The sequence below is a fragment of the Arvicanthis niloticus genome, chromosome 8 (genome assembly GCF_011762505.2).
Source record: "Arvicanthis niloticus isolate mArvNil1 chromosome 8, mArvNil1.pat.X, whole genome shotgun sequence".
NCBI lineage: Eukaryota > Metazoa > Chordata > Mammalia > Rodentia > Muridae > Arvicanthis > Arvicanthis niloticus.
In genome coordinates this window covers 22,146,316-22,173,700 of record NC_047665.1, presented here as the reverse complement: position 1 = coordinate 22,173,700, position 27,385 = coordinate 22,146,316, and the positions used below count along the sequence as shown (strand labels likewise).

The following is a 27,385-nucleotide window of genomic DNA, read 5'->3' as shown; positions in this document are numbered from 1 at the left end:
AGAAGCATTCTTGAAATTCATAAGCTCCCTATATATCGTTAAAACATCCTGAGAGGTGTTAGAATTATGACAAATACACTGCATGTGTCATTAAACTTCTTCCTAATTATCATGACTACCACTGTAAACTGTAGAACTAACGTGAATCCAATGGTATTTGGCATGACACTCAAGATGGCTCCTTACCCTTAAATTCTGAACCTCCTTCCAGAAATTTGAATAAGACAAAGAGCATCAATCCATTCCTCCAAATGCCTATCTAACTCCTCTGGTAAATTCAACATTTTTGCTAAATGATTAACAAAAGTAGCTGCCTTAACTTCTTGTGTGATGGCAATTGCAGAAGCAGTGGTGCTAACAATTAATGTAATTAAAGCTGTTATACCAGTAGTTATCAAGCCCACTACCCTCTTGCTTCTGCTTAAAGCCTGACTTATTTCTTCCAGTACTTGCAAGCTATTTTTAGAATACCAAGGTTTTATGGTACTCAGGGCACTAAAACAAAAGCTGGTTGACAGACCTCCATAACTGACATGCCAGATTTCAAAACACAAACACAATTGGAAGGTGTACAATCAATGTGACTTAAAATAATGTAGAAGAAACAAAAGTATTTTTAACTTGACAATTAAAAGTACCTTAACACATGTGCTAAAACCTGTTTGAAATCCAGATCCTGCCCCAACTTTATCTCTTGATAACATCATAGAGAACTATAGCTAATTTCCATATATGTCTCTGAAAATGTCCAGAACCAGACTTCCAAATGAAGACTGTTATTTCCAATATTGAATTGACTTCTAGACCGCTCCATGATTGAGTCTGAATAATTGGTCATATATAATAATAATACAAGAGGCATTATAACTTCTCTTTTTCATTCTCTGTTCCACAAGGTCTAAGAACTTGAGGCAAGGCATCTTGTCCCATCAGGGGTATAGATAAGCAATGGTGGGTCAGAACTTCTGTCCAATACAGCTTCCCAGTCACCATTGTCAGAGCACTCAGCAACCTCACAGGTCAGCATCCTTCTTTGTCTTGGCATCAGCATGTCTCACCCATCGCTCTTGTGGCCACCAAGCTCTTTCAGCATCCTGCAGAAAAAACACAAACATACCCTCTTCCCCATATTTAATATCTGATCAGGATCATGCCTTATGCCAGTAAGTGGATCCTTCCCTTTCACCTATGCATAAGTATGCCTAGTTGTAATGTGCCATAGACACTCAGCAGAAAGTTACTTGGCATCCAAATTTAAAAAATAAAAAAACAACTAAATAAAAAATAAAAAAAATACGATTTAAATAAAGTTGGTGGTATACAGGGGTATATCTCCCCCTTTTTTATTTAATGAAGATATTGTTTTAAAGTTCCATGGACCTGTTCCACAGTCTCTTGTCCTCAACAATTATAAGGAATCCCTGTAATATGGGTAATGTTAAATTGCTGCTAATGAGTCTCAAATGTCTGACTGTCGTAGACAGTTCCATTGTTTGTTTGTTTTTTTCTTTTTTTTAAATTATTGGGTACTTTATTTATCTACATTTCGGATGTTATCTCCTTTCCCCATTCCCCACCCCTAGAAACCCCTTAACACATCCTACCTCCTCCTATTTCTATGAGGGTGTGCCCTCCCACCCACTCCTACCTTCCCTCCCTCGAATTCCCCCCTTACTGGGGCATCCAGCCTTCAAGGGACCAAGGCCCTCCTCTCCCACTGATGCTGGACAAGTCCATTCTCCTCTACAAATACAGTTAGAGATATGGGTCCCTCTGTGTGTGTTCCCAGGATAGCTGTTTAGACCTAGCGAGCTCTGGTTAGTTGGTATTGTCGCTCTCCCAATGGGGCCACAAGCCCCTTCAACTCCTTCAGTCTTCTTTCTAACTCCTCCACTGGGAACCCTGTGGTCAGTTTGATGGTTAGCTGTGAGCATCCACCTCTGTATATGTCAGGCTCTGCCAGTGCCTCTCAGGAGACAGGTATATCAGGCTCCTGTCGACATGCATTTCCAGACATCCACAACAGTGTTTGCATATGGTGATTGCATCTGGGAGGGATCTCCAGGTGGGGCAGTCTCTGGATGGTCTCTCCTCCAGTTTCTGCCCCACAGATTGTCTCATATTTGCTCCTGTGAGTATTTTGTTACTCCTTCTAAGAAGGACCAAAGCACTCACACTTTGGTCTTTCTTTTTCTTGGGCTTCATGTGGTCTGTGAGTTATGTCTTGGGTATTGTGAGATTTTGGGCTAATATCTACTTATCAATGAGTGCATACCATGTGTGTTCTTTTGTGATTGGATTACCTCATTCAGGATAATATATTCTAATTCCATTCATTTATCTAAGAATTTCATTAATTCATTGCTTTAAATAGCTGAGTAATACTCCATTATGTAAATGTACCACATTTTCTGTATCCATTCCTTTGTTGAAGGACATCTGGGTTCTTTCCAGCTTCTGGCTATTATAAATAAGGCTGCTATGAACATAGTGGAGCATCTTTTGGGTATATACCCAGGAGTGGTATTGCTGGATCCACAGGTAATATTATGTCCAATTTTCTGAGGAACCACCAGATTGATTTCCAGAGGGGTTGTACAAGCTTACAATCCCACTAACAATGGATTTTTTCACATCCTCACCAGCATCTGCTGTCATCTGAGTTTTTCATCTTAGCCATTCTGACTGGTATGAGGTAGAAACTCAGGATTTTGATTTGCATTTCCCTGATGACTAAAGATGTTGAACATTTCTTTAGGTGCTTCTCAGCCATTCGATATTCCTCAGTTGAAAATTCTTTGTTGAGCTCGAAGACAGCCATTCCTAAGGTTCAGAGCTGTTGTGGATTCCCTGTGCATAGATTAGAGACAATAAATGACCAGGGCATTTTACAGGGAAGTATGTTTTGAGTTTATTTTCTGGGGTAACAGGAGCCAAAGCTGCCTTGGGCATCTTTTTGAACTTAGCTTCCACCTCTAACATACCTGGTTCTTACCTGTACCTTACACACTCCTACTGTTCTGACACAAAATGAGAATTGCCAGGCAAGCCAAGGGTAGATGGTGGATTCAGCTTTTCTAGTGAGTTCCTTGTGTAAGGCAGGTGAGACTGAATCCTCACACAAGGCAGGCCAGTGACTGATATGGAGATGCCTTTCCTCCACCATTTTTGTGCTTCATTGTTTGAGAGAGTATCTCTTACTAATAGCTCTTTATGAAATCAAGATGCTTCTGAACAGCAAAGTAAACAGTCAATGGAGTGAATTGGCCAGTGAGCCCCTGAGGTCTGTCTTTCTCCATCCCCAGTGCTAGGGCTATATAGTAACTTACTACTATGTATGACTTTAGAAGGATTCTGGGGATCTGAACTCAGCTCTCTATGCTTGCTCAACTGTACCCACAGAGCCATCTTCTCAAGAGCAGACTCTTGTCTTTTGACTGGAAAATTGAAACCATTAGTATTTAGAGTTACGGAAAGGTGTGTGTAATTTCCTATTGCTTCCTTGGCTTTGTATTATTTGGTGATTTTCTATTCCTCTTTTGCATAACTGTTATTTAGGAGTGGTTCATTCTCCCCTGTGACCCTATGGATGTATTTGTCTTTTCACTAAAAATTCCTTCAAGTATCTTAACTAGAGCTGGCTTAGTAGTCCTAAATTCCTTCAGTCTATTATTATTATTATTATTATTATTATTATTATTATTATTATTATTATTATTTATTTGGTGTGGAATGTTTTCTTTCTCCAATTATGACTGATAGCTTTGCTGGGTATAGTAGTGTGCCCAATTATAACTGATAGCTTTGCTGGGTATAATAGTCTATATTGGCAGTTGTTGTCTTTTAAAACCTGAAAAGCATCATCTCAAGAGCCTCCCCACTCCTGGATCATCCCAAGTGCCTCCCGGCCCACTGCAGCTTTCCTATTTTCTTTTGAGAATCATGGTAATTCTAATAGGCCTGCCTCTGTCACATGAGTTGCAGTTGTAGCTTCTCTGTGGTCACTGTCATTATACTTCTTAGTATTTAGAGAGTTAATTATGACATGAAGAAGGGAGTCCTTTTCTGGTCTAAATACCTCCAGTATCTGTATAGGCATTTCTTTTCTTTTTCTTTTTTTCTTTTTCCTTCCTTCCTTCCTTCCTTCCTTCCTTCCTTCCTTCCTTCCTTCCTTCCTTTCTTTCTTTTTTTTAAATAGGAAATTTCAGAGTTAATCTAAGAATCTGTGAGTAAACTAGGTTCAAAAAGGAAAGGCTTTCGTATGACTTGGATGTACAATGTCTCCTATAGGCTAATGTGTTTGATTAGTTGGTTCTCAGCTTGAGACATGATTAAAGGAGGTTGTGTACTCTAAGAATTTGTGCCTTGCCAGGCAGTGGTGGCGCCCGCCTTTAATCCCAGCACTTGGGAGGCAGAGGCAGGCGGATTTCTGAGTTCGAGGCCAGCCTTGGTCTACAGAGTGAGTTCCAGGACAGCCAGGGCTACACAGAGAAACCCTGTCTTGAAAAACCAAAAAAAAAAACAAAACAAAACAAAACAAAACAAAACAAACCAAATTGTGCCTTGTGGGAAAATGATTTATACTTTTCCACCCCATGACCAAGTCACATTTACTAAAGGCCAAGGAATATTTAGGTGATGGTAGTCTGTAAGGGTGAATGTTTTCTTACCTGTCTCAGAAAGGAGCTCAAATATGTAAAGGTCATCTGACTTGGAAGAAGGCTTTCATATGTAAATATGTATGTTGAATCTCTTCTTTAAATAAAGTGTTAAAGAGACATTAGGTGTTTATTATAAAAACTATTCTTCTAATTTGCAATAGCTAATTTATCATAGAAACATTGGGCATGTTATATATTTTTTGAGACAGCCAAAATTTCCAGGAACCAACCTACTATATCCAAAAGTGGTTTTAACTCAGAGACCTCCTCCTGCCCCAGCTTTCTTTGTGCTGGGATTTCGGGGATGTGTCACTTTTCCTTGCCTGTTAGTTTTAAAAACAAAGTTCTAATGAGATTATCCCACCTACAGCTTAAAATAATGAAGTGAAAAAAGGCTCTTTAAAATGTTCACCTTCTCCCTAAACTCTACTCCCCACTCACTCCAAGTTCTTTCTCCCCTTCCTAACTCCCTTGCCCTGACCATCTCTACCTTGGAATGTAAGCAACTTTAGATCAGACCTTGAGCATAACTATTGAGGCTACTTCCAAGTTGGTGTCTTGGGATCTTCATCGTGGTGGAGAATATAGCCTCTATGCTGACAAACACCAGATTGTGGCCTTGCTTCAGCTCCTGAGAAGAAATCGTTACTGACACTGCAGGTGCCCAGGGTATTGATAACCAATGTTCTGTGTGCTCCCATTGTATAGTGCAGTGTGCTATGGTACTATAATATAATAAAACATGGTATATTTTTATACTGTATAGTAAGTAGTTTCTAATAGTTGCATCCTTTGTTTATCTGATTGCTATTAAATTTTCCTTGTGAGTAACCAGCTTCTTACATAGTTTAGCTGGGTATATAAATATTACATTAATAATGTTAAACATCCCAATGCTTGCTGAAATGAATTAAGAACCTAAGATTAATCACTAATATATCACTTTGTTGGTAGATATAATCTCTGAATAATAGGCCACTTAGAATACCACACAGGCCCACATTTTAGTTTCTTTGAATCAAAAAAAAAATTACAACATGTTTTAGTGTAAAAATCAATTTATTATACAACAATCACACAGAATGCTTTTCATCTAAAAGAAAAATGGCTTCTGCCTCCCTTTCCACCCGAGTCATGATACTGTGTTCTTCAGATGCCATACTTTCAAAGGAAAACAAAAAGTCCTCAATTTCCAAAGAAGCGACCTCTACTAACATTCTTAAATGACACAGGAATGTTTCAGAAGGACTAGAAAAGAATGGTCTCTAACATACAAAATGCTATTCTGCCCATTTTGGTAAAAAAAAAAAAAATAATAATTCTCTGATGTGGGAAGACAGGAACTTATCCACCAATATGTATAAATATAATTCTGATGGGTTGACATTTTCTATGCTTAATTCATTCAGCAAATATTCCATTTTATTTTAAAAGTTGGGGAAATTTAGATTTTATAGTATTCAAGTACTTTTGTTCTCATGAATAAAAGGGAATTTACTTGGGAAAACACAGGGTTTTTTTTTTTTATCAGATTATAGAGACAAATTTTTTATACTTCTATTTTAGAAAATTCACACTAAGAGTGAATGGGTTAAAATCTTTCCAGATTGCATTTTCTCAGTACAGATTTCATAGCTCTGCATGGTTTGTCAGCCCTTGGGTGGTTTAAGGCTTAGTGCTGCACTGAGCTTTGCTCTGGGAGGTCTAAAGCTGGCTGGTACTTTGAGCTGCCATTGTTGATCTTCCATAGGAAGGCAGCATCCTTTGTGCTACACAGATGTGAGGTCATGAAAACACCCTAAACTGAAGGTATGCTGCACAGCAAGACTTCAGTTGCCTCTCACTGGCAAGCAAGAATAATCTGATGCAATGACCAGTGATGCCGCCTGAGTCTCATTTTTACCCAGAATTCATTTTAGTAACAGATTTCAGATGGTGTTCGAAAACTAAAGCTGAACTCCAGATTCACTAAGGAGTTTGTTCCTTTGGTATTGTCATAGAAGCACAATAACATACTCAAAGCGAAACCTGAAAATGAATTCTTGGGAAAGAATAATACACCAACTTGAGTCTAAGTCACCAGAGATGTGGTGGTAATAAAGCACCTGGGAGCAGATCAATTTGAGAAAATTGTTTAGAAAACGCATTGAAGTATAGGTGGTCACCAGACAGGAAGAGTCTGTTCAACAGGAATGACAGAGATGGCACAGGACATCGGACTGTGGTGGTTTTCAAAATACACCAGTGAGAAGGGCGGTATACTTACGAGTTTAAAAACGTCAGTGCAATTCTTAACAGGGAAAAGTTAAAATGGGAGCTTGCCCAGAAAGAGAATAAGAAGACAGTGGTGGGCAGGCCCCACTGTTGGCACTCGAGGAAAGCCTACCTGGTGCCCGTGCGCTCGATGCCAGTACCATGAACCAAGAACATATTTGCTAAAATGGAGGGAAAACAGAGAAAGTTGTGTTTTGTGTACATTTTTGGAAAATGCACTTTTTTACATTTGGTATAGTTTAATGGTGGTGATCCATCAGTTTGAGGGAACAGAAGTGGTCCAGTGCCTTGGTCTGCCTCTGTACTAGCTTCTCCACAGAGGCCACAGGTCTAAGCAGGGGGAGCATTTGCTGCTTGGGCCAGACACATCATTATGTCTTATGGCCAGCCCACAGGATCTTTCTAAATGACTACTGTATCCTTTTCTGCTTTCTGAAACTTAAATTTAATTCATGAAGGTTGATAGCAACTACTTGCACTAATGTTCACGAGCAGGCTCAGCAGCTACAGCTCACAAATAGGATGTCTATTGCCCCTGTGTCTCTGTTGATTATGACTTATAAGTATTCCGGTTGCACTTCTGTGCCAAGAGGAACTGCAATTGGACTCCAGCCTTTGCTCAGAAAGGGCATGGCAGCTGTATGTAGACACTGGCTTTGGATGTGGGGAACGTAACTCCATGAATCCAGACTAACAAAGGAGGCAGACAGGAATGGATGACTAAGGAAGTCAATTGAAACTGAGAGATGGCTCTATCCAAAGCCCCTGAGTTATGATTTGGCAAACAATTTTTTTTTCTGGTCAAGACAGAGTCTTGTGCCTGTGTATCCCAGCTGTCTTGATACCCAAGTGCTGGACTCACAGACGAGTGCCACCACACCCAGCTCAAGAAGCTGTGCCTTCACAGAATGACTATCTTCATATTATGTTGAAGATTACCGAATTTCATTACCATGTCACTAAGTTTAAAATCAGAGGTGTTTTTTAGCAGATGAGACTACTGGCTTAAGAGAGGAAGGGGTTTTTCTGGGTTCTGTCTTCCTAAGGATCCCATTTAAACGCTCCTGGGGCTGCTGCCTTAAGCAACAGTGGACCAATCGATTTATGCACTGACAGTTATTGCTTGACATAGACTAGAACAGACCCTGACATTTACAATACAATTAACATTTTTACACATTTAATCTAAAGAAAATTAACTCCGAAGACTTGCCACGAAACACAAAGCCCGAGTCTCCTGGTTTTCCACATGAATAAGGCATTACGAAGAGCTCAGGAGAGGGGGCCGTGCACCTGTTCTGAGGTTTGTAGAGGTCGGCATCGCTCCAGTTAATAGGGTAACCTAATAGCAATATATTATAATACATTCTGGGTACAAATGATTTACAAACTCAAAAGGAATTAGTTTATGCTAAAACATACAACTTTCAATTCAGTCTCTGCTTTAAAACAAGCTCATCTGTTCACCTCCACCGCCACCTCAGTTTGTTTCCCCGCACTTCATTTTATTGCGCCTTCTTGTCCGTCATGCCATTAGCCGCAATGAAGTGGGCTTTGGGGAAACCGTTCTTCACTTCTTTCCCTGCAGGTTGCTCTTGTAGCTCTTTCTTTGCTGGCTTTTTTCGGTATGTCTGTCAGAGTGTAGACAGGAGAAAAAGACGTTTTAATAAGCCCTTGTCTCTAACCTCCGACATAGCACGTAGTTAAAGTGCTACACAATTGTCCTTGGCTCTGGGCCTTCTAATAAGAATTTGTTCATTTTTAAGCCTCTGCTGCAAAGCTTAGGTAAAAACCAACACAGATACATGAATGTCAGTCAAGGCTACTTTACTATCTGTGTGACATCATAATTTGCTAGTGTTTGAATCATATTAGTTGTTCACTTGGAAAAACATAACTTCCTTTAAAATTCACAGTAAAAGGAGCTGTTATTTTATGCTTTTTATTTTGAGATTGCAATTTAATTACATCTCCTGATTCTAGCAGGGCTTTAGTACTACAGATGGAATGCAGGGTCTCATGCATGTTAAATATGTCAACTGCCAAAGAACTCTACGCCAGCCTCAGATGTCCCCCCTCTCTGTCATTCTGATGAACTACCTGATCTGTCATCTTGTGTGTGTTTGTTTATTGAGACAAGGTCTCTTACAGCTTAGGCTGGTCTCCAACTTGCTATGTAACAGAACTTGATCTCCTACCCCTACATCCTTGGTGCTAGGATAACAGCATTTTTACTTTTTAAAAGGCAATGATAGTAGTAGCAAGAGTCAAGACTGGAAGGATGTGAAGTCAGAACTAGGATTCAGTTGAACCAGTGTGTGGAGATATTTTCTGTAGCCCTCACCTACCACTACAGGGCTGCAGGCAGCCTTGCTGTTCCTTTTCTGTTTGGTGCGCATGCGTGGGTCTGTTTGGACCTATTGACAGTTTTTTACTTATACATCCTCAAAGGAAACGTATTTGTTTCAAGAGCCAAAGGCCAGTCAGTCTAGTCCAGAAACACACAATCTGAAGAGCTGTCAAAGGCCCAGTTCCCACAGTGACCCTTCGTATAAAAGCACCATGGACCAAAAACTAAAAATTGAAGAGTAATTGTCTGGAGAAGAAAATGTTTGAATAAAACTTCCAAAGTACTGTTTTAATACAAATTATGTTTTTTGTTTGAAACAGCCTTTCCCTTTCTGTAGCCCAGCAATTTAAAATCCATAACCACCTGAGACCTTTCCTACCACAGCCTGCATGGCCTCTTACATAACACAGTCACTTTGAGGGACTCACTCATTTAAATTGTTAATTGAAAAGAAAATGTCACTTGACAGAGAAAGAGCCAGCATGCCCTTTCCATGCTGGTTTGCCTTAAAGGAATTTTCCCAAACACTGCCTCAGTTGACAGAGGCTTAAAGATTATTAACCACCATTGTTCCCAAGCCGTTCTCTGTTCCAGCTCCCTCTGTGTCACCACACCTGTTCAGCCTTCAGATGGCAGATTGGGTGCCATGATGCAAATGCATATTGAGACATGACACAGTCTTTCTGAACAAGTTATCGACAAAGGGCAACTGGACTGTTAGCAGGCTGTTCTTGGAGTAGGAGGATGTGGGAAAAGGAGTTAGGAGGTGCTCTCCCTCCTCCTGTGCACACCGTGGAGGTGCTCTCCTGTGCACACTGTGGAGGTGCTCTCCCTCCTCCTGTGCACACTGTAGAGGTGCTCTCCCTCATCTGTGCACACTGTAGAGGTGCTCTCCCTCCTCCTGTGCACACTGTGGAGGTGCTCTCCCTCCTCCTGTGCACACTGTGGAGGTGCTCTCCCTCCTCTGTGCACACTGTGGAGGTGCTCTCCCTCCTCTGTGCACACTGTGGAGGTGCTCTCCCTCCTCCTGTGCACACTGTGGAGGTGCTCTCCCTCCTCCTGTGCATACTGTGGAGGTGCTCTCCCTCCTCCTGTGCACACTGTGGAGGTGCTTTCCCTCCTCTGTGCACACTGTGGAGGTGCTCTCCCTCCTCTGTGCACACTGTGGAGGTGCTCTCCCTCCTCTGTGCACACTGTGGAGGTGCTCTCCCTCCTCTGTGCACACTGTGGAGGTGCTCTCCCTCCTCTGTGCACACTGTGGAGGTGCTCTCCCTCCTCTGTGCACACTGTGGAGGTGCTCTCCCTCCTCCTGTGCACACTGTGGAGGTGCTCTCCCTCCTCTGTGCACACTGTTATATTAAACACACAGTGCAAGGGACTGTCTGATATGTTGCCCCTGAATACTTCCATCTTACATACCTGAATATAGAAGTTTAAGAACAGGATGACCAGTGTCATCATATAGGAAGACTGGAAGATGAGACAGCCAAAGGGGAAGCCGCAGGGCTTCACCACAGCACTCAGCGTGTGTGTTATGGTGAGCACAAACTGCACCTAGAAGGCAGAGAGGCTGCGGGTGAGGACAGGCCCTGTGGTGGGGCGCTAGTGCTCTACATGTAACTACTGTCACTTGCTATGTTCTGTAGAAGCAAATCAAGAAAACTGTCTCAATGGCCCACTGTCCTGCTCAGAAATCTCATTTGAAAGTACATATGTAAGTACATATTTGTCTATTTTCTCATGGAAAAGGAACAGTTGAGATTATTTTGATAAAAAAATGACCTAAGTTGCATATTAAAGTGTTCATATATACTTCAAAGAAGAAAATTTCCATTAGAAGCTACTGGTACAGAGAAGCTACTCTGATGGCTAAAGTATGATCCCTCAAGGCTGTGATCGAGACAAACAGGCACCCTTGCCACAGAGAAGCCCGAGTTGCCTACTTCTTCACTGTCTGTGAGCCACATGGAAAAGCAAAGAAAGAACAACGTACCAGCTGAGCCTGTGTGAGGTACTTCTTCCACCAGAGGTACTTGTGCATGGACGGGAACACAGACAGTCCATAGTAGGAGTACATGAGAATGTGGATGAAACTGTTCAGGGTTGGTCCAAAGAAGCCTGTGGCAGTGGAGTATGTGAGTTAGTGTTCTCAGAAGTCAGGTGCTCCTCCTTCCTCCGTATGTGATGATCTCTGTATCCTGACTAAAAAGTACTAACAGGTCTAGACCGTCATGCAACAGCATTCACATGGCCACACCCCCAACTGCTCCCATCTCTCCAGGCTTATAAAACCCCCTAGACAGAAAATGTGAACTGCGAGGCTGTGAGGAGTGTGCTGGGGGAGGGATTCAGCCAAACGAACCAGCCGCTCAGTATCTGCAGAGGGCTTGCTTTCTCTACGAAGGTTATTTTTACCAGCTAATCCAGAGGGGCAGAGAAAGGTGAGCTTAAGTCTGGCTGCAGAGCGTTGATGGCAGAGCCTCTTGTGGCTGGAGGAGAGGTTCAGTGTTGCCTAGTGGTGAGTTACATGGTCTTGCAAGCTATTTTCTCAGTTTGAACCCACGCAAGGCTGTGGTGGGATTGAGAGAGCCCATCACACTGCATGAAGTAAAGAGCACTGCCTACCGCTACTCAGTTGGTCAGTTTGAACTCTTTAGCCCCAGGGTCTCACCCTACGTTAGTAACCCTGGGAAGGAAAGGAGCAGCGAGATGCACATAGTAGATTCTCAGCAAATACTGGCAGAATGCGCTCTGATGCTTGGGTTTCCATGGAAACAAACACTTCGGGAGTACTCAGCAGTGCAAGGTGAGTGATGTTTGTTTGCCTGTCTGGGTTCTCTGTACTTAACAGTTTTGCAATCATCTGGGAGATACAGGATACAGATATTTACAGGACCGCTCTGCACAGTGCAGTGTGAATTTTAAATCCCTAATGAAACTGTTAAAACTGAAACAAAAAATCCTTCTTGATTGTGGTACTGTTTTTGCCATCAGAGGAGGTGACGGCCATCCATGGAAGGTGACGGCTACCCATGGAAGGTGACGGCCATCATTTTTTGTGCACTTTCCTTCCCTGCATGGGAGTTTTCATTTGTACCTTGAGAGCCAGGGATATCGTGCAACTTCGTGATGGCGCTGTGATGCTTTTTCAGCTTAATGACATGATCAAAATGATGCAGATTTGGCAAAAACCATAACTTGAGCCTTGTTTGTTGACCTTCATATTAGTAATAGTGGTCTAATGCTCTTTCTGGATGCTGAGTGATGAAATGACTGTAGCTCATCCCATGCTGCAACCAGGAGATGAGACCACCGAGATGCTCTCTGTCCTGTGGCTATGATGGGGGTGCTCAGTGGACTGAACACATTACATGCAGTTTTAACTTAGGGTGCTTTCAATTCAGAGTGGGTTTATCACATTTGACCCTTTGGTAGGTCAAGGGGTATCTGCATCCCACATGTTCTTGGCAGTTACTACCATTGATACAAGACCCTGGCTCCTAAGGAAAAATACAGGCGTGTCACACCACACCCATTTAAGGCAAATTTAAAGCTATCACTTATAATTTGATCTGGTTTTTTTTGTGGTCCTTGTACCTTCTAAGCAAGTGCTCTATTGACGAGCTATACTCTGCCCTCTAAAATAATGTTTTCTTAAGATTTGTCCCATTTAATTATTCATAGACTATTTTCAAACTCATGGGAACATAATGATTTAAATGAAAAAGTGCCATTCTCTTTAGTTCAGTCATAACTGAGCATCCTAGCCCTCTCCCTGTGAGCTATGAAGAAGCTATGTAGGAAGACTTCATCACGTGCTCACAGTGAAAGTAAAGCAGGATTACGGCTTAGACACACAGCAGGCCATGTAGGGCCAGGATCAGAGCTACCTCGTGAAGCTCTTGCTTCATGCAAAGTGTGTGATATGAATGAGCACACTGGCTTATTGAATAGCACGTATCATGTGTGTGCTTGTAGTTAGGTAGGCATAATCGTGCTTTGAGACAGGGTCTTGCCATGTTGTAGCCCCTCCTACCCCAGCTGGCCAAGTGCTAGGATTTTAGGAATGCAACTTAAAATCTGTTTCCTATTGTAGTTTCCATTTTTTTAAAGTTGAAAGCTAGTGCTTTAGGGGATCACACAGAGATGTCTTAAGTTTTCAGACTTTGAAGTCAAGAATCCATAAGTGCTCAAATGATAATGTGTGCCCCAGTGAGGTGGTCATGTGGCAGGTGTTGCCTGAGGTGGCACAGGCTGCCTTCTATAGAATTGGGTGGCTCTGCCTGAGACCTCTGTCTCCATGCCCATCTGACAATTGGTGCCTGGTGAAGAAACAATTTTTTAAACTTAAGGTCTTGCTCAGATTTTGTCAACACAAAAATTCAGACACTTAAATAGCCACCAGCAAATAAACTTCCTGTAGTGAAGTGACTTTAGGGGCACCCATCTCTCCTAAGCTGCACGTAAGAGGTGAGCTAGTGGTCTTGTGAGACTCATTCCACAGAACCAAGAGTTACCACAATGACTTACTTTGACCACAAGGTATCCAGTTCAAAACACACCACCAGATGTTAAACATGGAGGCATGGTGATATACATGAAGAAAGGTGATCTGATTGGTCTTTTTTCGAAGAACAAAGAAAATCGTGTCCAGGAACTCCACTAGTTTAGAAAAGTAGTACCACCACAAGACCTTGGCTACCTGTAACAAGTTCAAGGAGGGAGAAAGGTGATGGCGTGCCCAAGCTCCGCCCCATGGCCAGCGCTCTGCCTCCCGCCTGTGTTTGCTCCAGCCCTCCCTCAGAGAACACTGCTGCTCTGCTCTTTCCCCCAGTTTCCTCTTACTCCGTGCAGTCCGGTCCTCTCAACAAGGAATGGGGTCTTTCGCAAACATTCATCAAATCAAGTTACTCCTCCACACCACAGCTATTCATTCATGACTCCCACCTCAGGACAGGACCTCCACCAGCATCTCGTAAAGCTTCCGTGTGGTCACCTGCATCTCCGTCCCCCACTCCGTGTCACACATTTTAACCACCCTTCACTAAGCCTCCTCTTGGCAGCCACCTTCTCTCAGGAGCTTACCCAGCTACCTCTGTTCTTTTTCTCAGAACCTTTCTAGTCCCAGGCTGCCTTAAACGCTCCTCTGTAGTCAGAGCTCTGAAAGTGCAGTGAGGATGTGAATCCACCAAGTGTGTCACAGCACCAGAGGAGATGCCCCTCCTTCAGATGATAAACGTTTTTCAAAGTGGTGTTCTGATTCTACTGTGACTTAGACATTCCTTTCCTAATATTTCCCCCCTTGTGTATTTGGAAAATCACATATAAAGATGAGAAGTATTTTTAATTCTTTGCCTTAACTTTTCCTGCAATGATGTGATGTCATATCAACATTGAAAGGTAACAGACAGTCCTTTCTTTCTTCTGCACTCCCTGCACTCAGTGTATTTCAGCTGATCCCAGGTAGTGTTTTTCTGATGCTTCAACTGTCCTTAATATCCAGTGAGAGAGGGGGTCTTTTGAGACAGTTCCTGTAATCATGCATGACCCAGTGGTCATGTGTGGTCCTTTGCTGAGGATCACAGGATGTCCTAGAGTCATCTTACATTTCCTGACCCAAACCTGGAACTAAGAAAACTTATCCCTTGTGTTAGGTAGCAACTCTGTAAAAGTCAAGCTGAGTGCTTTGGGCTGTCACAGACTAAAGAGGTCTTTTCTGCAGATAAAGCTTTGAAATATGTCCTCTTCTATGAGGTTAACTATGACATTCCCAGTTTGCATCTGTGATTACTGGGTTTAATTTTCACTACTTTTAAAAATAGAAACCTCTTTTTTCAAGAACTAGTTACCACTTATGTTAGTTTATTATACACTTTATCCTTCAGTGTTCCAAAGCTGGCTGAGAGCAGCAGTGCATTTTTATTAATAATAGCAACAAAGAACTCTGGATTCTGTGAAGATGCTGCCCACCGGGGCTATCCTCTCCATGTAGCAATCTCTGCCAGGTACCTTCCCGTGTGTGTGAGTTTATTTACCTTAACTGATTCTAAAACTTTGAAAAAGAAACTTGCTTTGTTTCCTTTTTAAACTTAATTTTGTTGTACAATTTACGTAAGAGGATGATTCCAAAATCAAACAGCACAAGGTATGCTGAGGGCAGCTGGGCTTCCATCTTATCCCCGCCTGCTGCTTCCGCAGAGGAGCTGTTTTAACTAGCTTCTGCTTGCTTCTGCCGCCATTTCTCTTTTTAAAATGTGAGTCAATACAGACACTTTCTCACACACACACAAAAAAAAAATCCTCGTAAACAGAGTCTGACAGTAGCCGGTTTTCACTTAACTATTTCCCAAGGCAGCAATGGCAATTCTGAGGCTATCTATTCTCACTACATCTGGGAGAGGTACCCATTACAGGGATGTGCTCAGTAAGTCCATCACCTGGTCACTTCTCAGACATGTATGTCTCAAAGCCTTTCCATCAGAGCTAAAGTCTGTTGATGCAATCCCAGGTCCCTACTGCGGTAGGGAAAGCCTCTGCTCTTGTTTAATGGAAGAAGACTCACCCGGATATCCCCTTCTCCTGCACTGTCGAGATTCTGACACTGCAAGTTGTAGCCTCCTTCCCAGCTAGAGAGGATGAGCTGCCAAAGCACAAGAAAAGGAAAGAAATCAACACCAGGATGTGCCATACCGAATAACCCATCCCAACAAGGAAGCAGCCATCACGAATGACACGTAATCAGGGCAGAAGCGGTCCAGAACCAGACCCAGCTTTGTCTTCAGGCATTAGCAAGGGATCACCTCTCACTGGTGAGCCAGTACATGCCTCTTCTCCTTAATGCATCCATTCAGGTCACCCAAAAGTGAGAGGATGCACCCCTTTAGTAAGAGCTATTTAGCTGTCTGTCTCTACCACGCAGTGTAGCTTCCTCACATTTATCTATAATTTTAATCCCTTCGGTTTCAATAATTCTATGAGATGTACACTATAATTTTACAGATATTAAAAGAGGTTAGACACTTCTTAACGTATTTCTTCACTGTATCCATATTAGTTGCTAAACAAATAATTTGTGTGACTGATGCCTACCTTCCCCACTATTCTCTAATAAAAAGCCTGTCATCCAGCCACCTTGTCCTGACCCTAACCCTTAGCGTGAAGAGGGGATATTCTGTTTTTCAGGCTGTCACCAACCCTGTTCTACCTTTCTAACCACTTAGTAACTATAGCACAATTATGAAGCAAGCCTCAGGAAGCTGTCTCCTGGGCTTTTCCCAGTCCTTTAACTGGGTTGTGTACAACAGCCATCACTAACCTTTGTACTGAAAGAAATTAAACAAGCTTGTCAAAGAAGAGTAACCTTAAGCTGGCGTGGACTCAGTAGCTACAAACCTCACTTAAAGTCAGTCTGTCTATTGGCTTTGGCCCTTCCTTTTCACCTTAGTCCAAATTACTTGCAGGTGCAGCCTGCAATGCTGTGTGCTCCCAGGCTTGCTCCTGATCAAGGGAGGGTCTCTCTCCCTTGAGCCATGTAAAGAAACTAAGTCTAGCACAGCAACACACACTTTTATTCCCAGCATTCAGGAGGCAGAGGTAGATGAATCTCTACGAGTTCAAGGCCAACCTGGTTTACATAGTGAGTTCCAGGACAGCCAGAGCTACATAGAAAAAGCCTTTGTCAAGAGAAAGAAACTAAATCCATCACTTTATCTGACCAGCTTGCATTTATTATGCTAACTACACTTTAACAAAGAACCTGAAACTGCCTTTGTGTGTCAGAAGACTTAGTGGTCCCTGTGCAGTGAGATACTCAGACTGTTTACACAGCTTTCCTCTCCCCACATTCCACCCACCAGTGCTTCATTTTGGTCACTATGGCAACAGCTAATGGCTACTATTAAAATGGTGCACATTAGCTAGTGCACAAAATAAAGTCACAGTGAGAAACCTGCATTTTAAGACAAGCATGTACCACCTCTTAAAACTCACAGATAGTGGAAAAGTCCGACTTGCATCATTACTAGCCATTATAACCTTTATGGATGGCTTTATCCTAATTTTTCCTTAAAAGTAGCTGGTTTTGTCCCCTTTCTCCTTTTTATTTTTGCTAGAGCAAGTTGAATACTTTTAGATTTCTCCTGATATTGGGCAAAGCGACCATTACTTCTGCCTTTGGTTTGATGCTTTGCAGTTGAGAAGCAGCTAAAGGGTGAAGGCTTGGTAGGCAGCTAGAGCCAACAAATGTCAAGCCAGGCTTGCCAACGCATTCCAAGACTAGGTAGGACCCTCCACGGGAACATCAGCATCTCTGTATGCACTTGTATACTAACTGCATGTGAAATTTGACTTTACAATACAGAGTAAGACTTCTAAGCCTTAGAATCATACAGTATATAAGGGAAGAAAAATATAAGACATGACCTCTCAAAGCCCTTCAAGCCAAATCATGATTCTAGTCTTAATTTCCCTAAGGAACACAGAAACAGGCCAAGGCTCAAGTCAGAAACAAGGGCTTCTGACACTTAGGATAGGCAGAGTATCAATGTAAGAACAACTTTCTCAGGTTCTGACACGATGGTGAAGCACTAACTGCAACCTTGCACAGCTCTGGAAGGTATACATAACCAGTTCTCAAACCCAGATACTTGCTGAGTGAAGCAGGCCAGAGTGCAGGCCACATCCACTTACCTCCACCAGCATATATGCAGAAAGCAGTGTGATTCCGAGGTTATACAAGGTGAGGATTCCCCTGAGAGAAAGAGCGGGCCTGTTCTTCATGTACTTGTTGCCCAGCCATATTGAGAGCAGATACACGATGGTGAGGATGAAGGTGGGAAGGTAAGAGTCCAGCAGGAACCACCCTCGAACTCGAGAATCTGCCAAGAATGTTTACAGTGAGGAGCCTGAAGAGCGATGATCCCCCAAGGTTAGCAAGCCTGACACAGGCACTCATCTGTGCAGTGGGTGCCCCCATCAACGGTGCACATCCCACGGTCTCCAGTGAACACCACAAGCCTCACCAAGCACTCAGCGTTTGAGATGAACTCACATAACCAGGTCAAGCTGCTTTTCCTTGAACAAATTCAGACTCCCTGGTTCTTTCTCAGCAACCTTAGCATTGGAAGTTTTCTTATTAAGTTGGCAACTTCCGTCTTTTCACTTAAAGAATGCAGTTTATGGTTTTCTCTGTAGTAACCAAATGGCTAGCATCACTGTACAGGTGTTACTTTGCTACAATCCCTGGGCTACTGCACAGTCTTGACATGGATACACTGGACAAAGGGATAATTTCAGAAAGGATGTGCTACTTAAAACAGCAGTTAGTTTTAAACATACAAATTGTTACTTCTGAAATTTTCCATTAAAATTTTTTGGGAGTATAGTAGATTGTGGGTAACAGAAACTACAGAACAAAACTTCAGATAAGGGTACTACATGGACAGACAGACAGACAGACAGGCAGGCAGGCAGTAGAACAAAACGATCCTGAGTTAAGCAAGCTAGAGTAGAGCCGGCTGCATAGTTAAGTTTTCATGAGGGCTTATGGGATGATTCAGCAGTTATCCAACTTCACGTGAACGGACATCACAGGCACCTGACCTTTAGTGTACGGATTCACGTACTCACAATTAGAAGCAGAAAGAATACATTCAAAAGTTTTCATGGGCAGGGAGTGCTATATACATCTTTAATCCCAGCACCTGGGAGTCAGGGGCAGGCAGATCTTTTAGTTCTAGACCAGCCTTGTACACATAGTAAGACCCCGTCTTAAAAAGAAGAACGACAGAAAACCTGATACCTAAGGGCTGGATAGATGGCTCAGAGGTTAGGAGCACTTGCTCTTGCAGAGTACTCTGGTTCAGTGCCCAGCACCCACAGGGCTACTCATGACTGTTGGTGACTCCAGCTCTAGGGGCTCTGATGCCTATTCTGACCTCTGCAGGCTCTGAAGCTCACACACACACACACCTTTAAATTTACAAAGCCTCCATGGAACAAGCAGCTCCAGCTGGACATTGCCTGAGAGTAAGGTGGGAGGAGACTTCCAAGTGCATCAGTCACCATCAGTCACCGCCTCTGCTCATGTTGACACATCTTATGGACCAACAAACAGAGAAGGCAATACAATGGAGGGCAGCAGTGTCTGCACTGAATTACAGCTGCCACCTCAACCCAGACGCCTTGCTGGGTACCCTCCCACAGGAAGGACCAGGGGAAGTGGGCAATGCCCAGAATTTGCACAGGTTCACTGCAGTAAACTCGCTGAGTTCATGGAGTGGTGGCATTCCACAACAGGGAGCATGTGGCACTGGTGGAACCGAGGACAAAATGGCACGGCCCTGGAGTGGCTGTCTGAGGGCAGCCTCCTACAAAGCTGCATATATAGAGTTGAGGCAGGACTAGAAATGTCAACAGCAGGGACAAGATTTGCCACACTCCTCCAGAGAGTAAAGATTTGATGTCATACACAGCCCATGATTAAGTTCTACCACAAGGTAACCCCTGAAAGTGGCCTGTAGGCACATGTGAGATTGGCTCATTAGCCTCCTTTTGTTTAAAGGCTGGCCTGGAATCACAATATTTGCATGCTGTTTGCATCCTACACAGATAGTGTAAAAAACCTATGGCTCCACCACGGGTGTGTCCCTTTCTTGACCTTGCTGGTTCTCCCTGGAAAGCCCTACACTGTCTGTTCTGACTTTTCTAACACCCTCACAGACTACGCTAATGAGGAGCGTGCCTTTGTGAGCACCACTGCTATGGCAGGGAGAAGTCTGTAGACAGCTCCCTCGGTGATGAGGATGAAGATGGGAACGCCAAGTTCAGATCTGCTATAGCCTTTCTGCCGCCAGCGCACACTCCCCTAGAAGCACGTGTGCTACGTGTGCTATGTGCCTTCCTGCTCATCCTTTAAGGCCTGCATGCAGACCCTACTTTCTGAAGGGAGTCATTTCCCACTCCCTTTCCTAACCACAGCTTCATTTCCTCAACAAGGTACCAGCCACTGTGATTTCTTATTCAGGCTATCCTGCCACAGCTAACTGTGAGTATGTTCTCCATGCCAGGCATCTCCTAAGCCTTGATATGTAGTGATGGAGTTCTCAAAGCAATCCTTTCAGATAAACAGCAAGGCCATTCCTGGGGTTCCTACCAGAACCTCAGAAGAGACCCACAGAGGGCAGAAAGCTCACAGTGGTCAGCTTCCCTACAAGTTACAGTGCCTCTGAACTGTGTCTTAGACACACCCAACTCCTGCTGCCATGCATGTGGCTTCCCTCAAACTGGGGTCCCTGCAGCTACCACTGTGGTAAGATGCCATCGTACTGATTAGGGCGGGCCCTAACCCAGTCAGTGATGTCTTACAAGACAGGGACAGAAGAACTAAGGAATACTATTTGAAGACAGTGATGCATCTAGAGGCCAAGGACACCAGCCTGGCAGCAACCTGGCATTGGGAGAGCAGCACCAGATGTCATGGGGACAATGTGAGCCCTACCTTGACATCAGAACTGCAGGAGTGTTTCTGTCACCTTCAAAGTCCCCCAGTTCTAGGGAATGCATACTTATGGCCTAGTGTCTTTGCCACATCCTGACTGTTCACTATGCTAGGTTTCCCTCGGCAACCTCCACCTGTGTCCTATGAAGAAGAACCAGTCTCCCTCTCATCTCACCTGGACTTACATCCGTAGTGTCAGGAGGAAAGTCATGTAAAGTACATCGTCTGACACCTGAAAGTCTTTACTGTGTCTGTCATGCTGCTATCCATGTGTCATAGTTAAAGGTGATCATACCTGCTGCAGCTAAAACATGGCAGCAAATGTTTGTTGTGGCTTTGGCGGCAGGGATTTGAGTATCTATATACTCTGACGCATCCCACGGTACCACTGATGTGTGTGTACAAGATCAGAAAAAGCCAAGGATGCCTCCATGGTGGCTGGGTGTGGCAGTCATTTTTAAGACTGCACAAGGATTCTTGATGTGACTGTAGTAACCCAATTCGGTGATCAAACTGTAAATGTTATGATCTCCCTGCTGTGAAGCAGAGTAAGCCACTGCAATCCTTTCCTCAACTGACCTGGAGTCTACATTAACTCCAGCCTCCCACCCATCTATTGACAGCAAAGTTCAGTGTGAACTTAGTTCAGAGAGATCAATGTTTAACTCTCTGCTGGAGAATCAAACAGAAAGTTGTGGTCCCCAAGAATGCACAGACAGCTCCTGTGACCTCCTGCCTAAGCAAGAGGTTATGCCCTTCACTCTTGGCCAGTTCTTCCTACACGTCACTACAACTGTAAGCAGGGAGAGCAGAGGTTACAGACTGCTGGCCCACCATGAAGGACCCTCAAGGGGAAAGAATGGAACACCCCCTCAAACTGCAGTTTCTATAAAATCATCATTCACTTAGAACAGGTTTCAGAGCCTCATTGGAAACTGGGAAATGGTCCAAATAATCTCCACGCTGTGAGAAGAAGGAAAACCTCGGCCTCCCTCCCCATCTTCACAGTCTTTAGGACACCCATTGTAGAAACAAAGGATTTCCCACAGGCTTGTCAAACAACCCAAGCTCAAGTGAAGCAAAACATCTGTCTAGACGTCATCTAGTCAGAAATATCAGTTCCTCTGTTCCCGTGCTTTTGACAACCCCATGATAGATGGTGAGCAGAGTTATGGCTCCTGCTTTCAGGAGACAAGTGGCAACCAGAAAGCCCGTGCAAGAGAGGAATGAGGAGACTAGAGTAATGAAGTGTAGCAGAAACAAAGTCACCCAAGAAAGACAGCCCTCAGCTGGGGTCTGCAGCAGAAGGAGCTGACCAGATGGGAAAGAGGAAAACAGGAGGGAGACATTCTAGGCACAGGAAAACAGCAAATAAAACAAGTTTACATATTTGAGTAGTCAAAGGATGTCTGAAGTGGCTGTGTCCACGAGAGTGAGGAAGACAGGCCGTGACTGGAGACTGGGGGGTGACAGAGGAGGCACAGGCCACCAGGCTTCATGGCTGGTATCTTAGAGGAAAGAAAAATCATTTCACCTGCCCCTCATCCCAGGAGACAAAGTGAGGCAGAAGAAACTGGGCTTTTTTTCTGGGAAAGGGCCACCTAGTGGAAGGCAGTTTACAGTTCATAGGGATAGATGCTGCGCTGTTCTCAGAACCCCAGAGATAGCTTTCCTACATGCAAATGGCATTCTTCCATTGTGTTCCCAAGTGGCTCACTTACCTCGAGGTCCAAACATATTATCCAAGAAAGCATTGACTTCATTATCAAAGGCCTTCAGCTGCTCCTGAAAGACAGGGAAAATTAAGCAGCCTTTTCATTTTTAAACTCTTAACATCGCCAACCTGTAGCTCCTGAATCTATGCGTGCCTCAGCTTCAGGGTCTGTGAGCAGACTTGAGAGAGGACAGGAAGCACAGCCTTGCTGTAACCATCTTGCAACGATTGCAGAGGAAACAACCCTCTCGTGTGTCCTCAGTAAGAAGAGTCCCAAAACATATGGTGGACTCAGACGCGCGGGGTCGCTCACCTCAAAATGCTTGCAGGCAAAGCCAATCCATAAGTAGCTTTCATGGCTTCAGTGAAAGATGCTATAGGAAATGGGGAGCCTGTGGCTGTGGAACACAGTGTTCACCAGGGACTCAACAGCTCCATGCTTCACAGAGCCAAACCCACAGCTTTAAAGGGTGTCTGCTTTTCCAGTCCAGAAAGGAACTGAGCTAATATTAGAACTATTTTTCTATCACCTTTATGTGTGCACATCAGCACTAATTAACATTACAGTAAAGAATCTTACCTGGGGGTCTTGGGTTAGTTCTTGTCATTCAGATTCAGACTGGGGCTAGGCGGTTGCTAGGCATCTTAAGGTGAACACCTTGGCTACCACCTCCTTGGCCTACCCTTTGCTCTTGCTGTCTGCTCACAATAGATGCTCAAGCCTCCCTCCCCTATCACAGAGGTCTGGAACTCCCCTTCAAGAAACGGGAGATGAAGAAGGAGATCCAGGGTTCTGGGAAGGAATTTCAAGTGATGACTTTGGTAGCAGTTGGGTGTGACAGCCTCAAGACTGTCTTATATGGAATGAGCTCCAGATTCAAAGTGGAGTGCAGTCATGACCCCCAAGCACCTCATGCCCAGATACCCAGGCCAGGCTGAGAGAAGACAGCTGATGTGTGGGCATCTGAGGACAGGACCTGTATATTTGTGACTGTGTTGAGACCTAATCCTATTTTCTTTTTGATCCTAAAATTCCAAAGTTGGGGTAGGGAAAGGTCTTCAGGACCCGAGGAAGCTTGGGAGGAAGGCTGTGGAGTTCACAGCACTCACGAGCAGCGGCCGCAGACCCAGAGAGTTACAATGTTAGAATATCTTTCTTATTACATCGCTATAAAAAGTGTTTTAGCTAAAACATGCCTGAACTTTGTAAACAACTCTTTTTAACCTTTGTCTTCTACGTGGAGCATCTTAGGATAACTACAGGCCTGAGAAAAGGCGGTGAGGTGGCATGTGGGCGGCACAGAATGTCAGTTGTGCAGCTACCGATAATGCAGGTCTGTGTCGGACCTCTCATTCTTCCACAGACAAGGGTACTAACCTTACAGATGGACTTGTGGCAGTTGCCACACCAAGAACAAATGTTTAAACTTTTTCAGTTTGTTTGCTAAGGTTCAAAATCCATTTTCCAAAATTTACAAAGCTAAGAAAGAAAGCTCCAATGAATAGGATATAAACTCATTATTGCTGTAAATTTGCAGAAATTGACTTGCAATGTGGAAAGAAATGAAAGAAGACAGAAAAGGCAACAGAGAAAGAAAGGGATAAAAGGGATCTGGTCTTTCATTCTTCATTATCCACTGACCAGTTACCACACACTGATGCCAGTGCCATATTAGATGCCAAGTGCAAAGTCAGGAGTACATGGTCCTCATCTTCCTGGACTTCTCAGTCTAGAGAGTAATTCATAACTCCAGGGCAAAAAATATTATGAGGCTCTCAGAACTATACTAGAACAGGACAGAGGTTTTAACTTAAACATTCTTGAGACACACCAAGAAAAGATGAGGCTCCTGCTGAATACTGAACCTCTAGGTGTTGTCTTAAAGGGGAGAAGGAAAGGCGTTCAAGAGTCACAGATGCAAGCACATGGAGGTACAGCTTATCTGGGAAACACTGATGACCAGGGTCTCTAGTGGCTCATATGGTAGGAATGCAGACAACACTAGAAAATACAAGTATAGCAGCAGAAAGCAGACCAGTGCTTGAGGACCGTGTGTGTGTGTGTGTGTGAGACAGACAGACAGACAGAGAGAGAGAGAGAGACAGAGAGAGAGAGAGAGAGAGAGAGAGAGAGAGAGAGAGAGGCAAGCCGTGGTTCTGCACACCCTAAGCAAGCTGGGCTCCCCAGCAATCGTGTCCACTACTAACACAGTACTCCCTGGGCTAACCTTTCCACCATGCTCCCCTCACCTTGATGAGCTAGAGGCAGCACTGGCTAAGACCTGCTTGCCCCTACTCCTCCTGTAAGTATGAAGCCCTCCTGGAGGAGTGGTGTCCCACTCAGCAGTCCCACGGTACAGACAACAGAAGCCTAGGCAGCTTGCTTGAGATAGGCCCTCAGCCTAACCACTGGCTTCTGCGAGCACTCAAGGAACCAGAGACCAGAAAGGGTGACCTTACCTTTCTGCCACCATAGTGCTGGATGTCCACCCATCCCTAACTGCCCCAGTTGGAGGTCAAGTCAAAGCAGTTTGTTTTCCCCGCATTTCACAGGTGTGAACATGCTCACACTCTGGTTGTCGGACTTGGCAACAAGCTCTGTTACTGCTCTAGATGTGTCAACTGGTTCTGTTTTGCAGACTTGAGCTTCTGTTTATGGTGCCATTATATTTTACTTTAAAAAGTGATTTAGGATCTTGGTGTCTCTTCTGTCTTATTAGCTGAGTTTTTGGAGAATGGTTTAAAGATGGAATAGGCAGTTTCACCAGAAGTTCACTGCTTTTCAAAACAAGTGCATTGAGACTACAAAACAGATGATTACATTTGCGTGCAAAAGTCTTTACTTCTCTTTTTATGTGTTTGCAAATACAGTAATGCTTGAGAGTTGGGTAACAGTAAGTCAAGAAATAGGGTATGACTCCAGTGCCAGAAACTTCCCAAGAGCCTCGAGCCAGAGCTGAGTTGTAGGGAACTCAGGAGGAAGTGTCTCCCCTCAGGGATGAGGGACTGCAGAAAACGAGATCTTTACCTTGTGCCCAGGGCTCAGGAAGACTGAACACTGAGCCTGCTGGCCAGCTCCTAGGATTATTCCCACAGTGGACTGTAGTAAGGTAAACCAAGGGATAGTCTATGCAAATGACCCTGACCCCTTGGCATCTAATTGGGCACTTCAAGAGGAACTTGCTTTGGTGGTACCCTGCTGTGCAGACCAGGCTGACCTGGAACTTGTAGTTCCCTCACCTCAGTGTCCTGAGACTAGGAATTACAGGCATGCACTGCCATACTTGGCTTGGGAACTAGCATTCTTACTTGGCATAAAATCTGGAAATTTGGGACAATCAAATAATCGTCATTACCTCCTTTGGCTGGACTAGAGCTCAGTGACCTCCGTCTGTTTCCCTGCCCCTGTAGCCGTGCCCTCTGTCCACTCTGCCCTAGGTATGTCTGCGTATTAGTGAGCCTAGCACATCACATGCTTCTTCTGTGTACCGCATGCAATCTGCTGACGCCTAGATGCCACTTAGGTGAATTTTCTTTTATCCATATTTCCCTCCTCCCAAGCTACTCAAAAGCCTCTTTGTCTCGTACACATTAGGAGTTCCAAGGCACTTGTGTTAAGACTCTCTTAATGAATGAATTCTCTAGTCACCCTAGAACTGGGACTAGCAAACTGTGGGGCTCCACTTCTGACCTCTCTCTCCCCTCCCCGGTGACAGCACTCCTCTTGGCTGGTCTGACAGTATGAAGACTGAGCATTAGAATTTGTCTTTGGCAAGTGAAGAATGAATCAAAGAGGAGAGAGACGCCAGAAAACCTCCAGCAAGCATAGTGATGCTGACGCCGTAGGCACCATGTCTAATGGAAACCTCCAACTAGGCAAGCTCTAAACAAACTAGGAATGGAACCCGGGGTTTTCTAGATTCTTGGCAAGCCCCCTGCCGCTGAACAATCTCCACATCTCTCACTCTTTTTTATTCTAGGTTTTATAGACATTAATGTTCAGCATAATTACAATAATGGGCTTTAAAGAACAGTGAGTTTTCCGGAGTGTGACAGGGCCTCAGTGTATTTCTCTATCTGCTCTATCTGCACGTGCGTGCTACAGTGGGAGGACTGGCTCTCCCTCTGGCTCTCAGTATTCCCAGTGAACTGCTAGGACAGCCCACCCTGCACAAGAACCCAATGTTCTGAAATGAATTCAGCCCAAAGAAGTGGATTGACAGAGTGGCCAAATACTGCCCTCTGAGTGCAGAGCACGGGACACAAAGGAGTGATGTCAAAGATAGCAAGGCTCTGTTTCCCAGGATTTCCCATGGCTGTTCCTCAGGGAGCACAGGCAGAAAGAAACAGTGCTCAGAAAGAGTCTGCTACAGTGGAGCATGTCTGTGACACTGCCCCTCCCAGTGCTTGAGAGACCAGGGAAGGAGGATTGCTGAGTTTAAGGCCAGCCTGGGCTGAGTAGCAAGACCCTGTCCAAAGAAGGAAAAGAAAAGAAATGATGTACTTTTATTTGCAATATAACTGGGTTTGCAATGTAAGAATGTTTTATAATTTAAGAACAAAAAAGGAGGCAGGCTTTCTTCTTGACTTTTCCATAGAACACTGTGGGAAATCTGCTATTAGGAGCTACAGGACCAGCACCCAGAAGAGTCAGGGATACTGGGCAGGGCAATCGTACAGCCATACAGCAGAGTGCAGCAATCAACTGGCATCCACAGATGGAGGAGACTGTGAACACTGTACTTGCCCAACAAATGGTGTGTGAGCAAAAGAAGACAATCTTCCCACAGATGTCTCAAAGCAACAGGCCAAAGTCAGTCAGGACTAACCCTGGTAGCCCCCCCCCCCCCCAAAAAAAAAAAGACATGATCTGGTACACCTCTTGGCAC

The 27,385-nt window shown here is 44.1% G+C and overlaps 1 protein-coding gene across 2 annotated transcripts in view; it reads right to left on the bottom strand.

Annotated features, from left to right (window-relative positions):
* Nucleotides 1–6,129: 6,129 nt before the first annotated feature.
* Nucleotides 6,130–27,385, bottom strand: part of Elovl2 (ELOVL fatty acid elongase 2) — a 39,322-nt gene continuing 18,066 nt past the window's right edge. For both annotated transcript variants that reach the window (XM_034510833.2, XM_076939135.1), the window contains exons 2-8: nt 22,504–22,567; nt 17,974–18,161; nt 15,848–15,925; nt 13,816–13,987; nt 11,279–11,403; nt 10,705–10,839; nt 6,130–8,566 (exon numbers count right to left, since the gene is read on the bottom strand). In XM_034510833.2, coding sequence (XP_034366724.1) covers nt 8,441–8,566; nt 10,705–10,839; nt 11,279–11,403; nt 13,816–13,987; nt 15,848–15,925; nt 17,974–18,161; nt 22,504–22,567 — 888 coding nt within the window. In that variant the 3' untranslated portion in view covers nt 6,130–8,440. The remainder of the gene's footprint in view (nt 8,567–10,704; nt 10,840–11,278; nt 11,404–13,815; nt 13,988–15,847; nt 15,926–17,973; nt 18,162–22,503; nt 22,568–27,385) is intronic.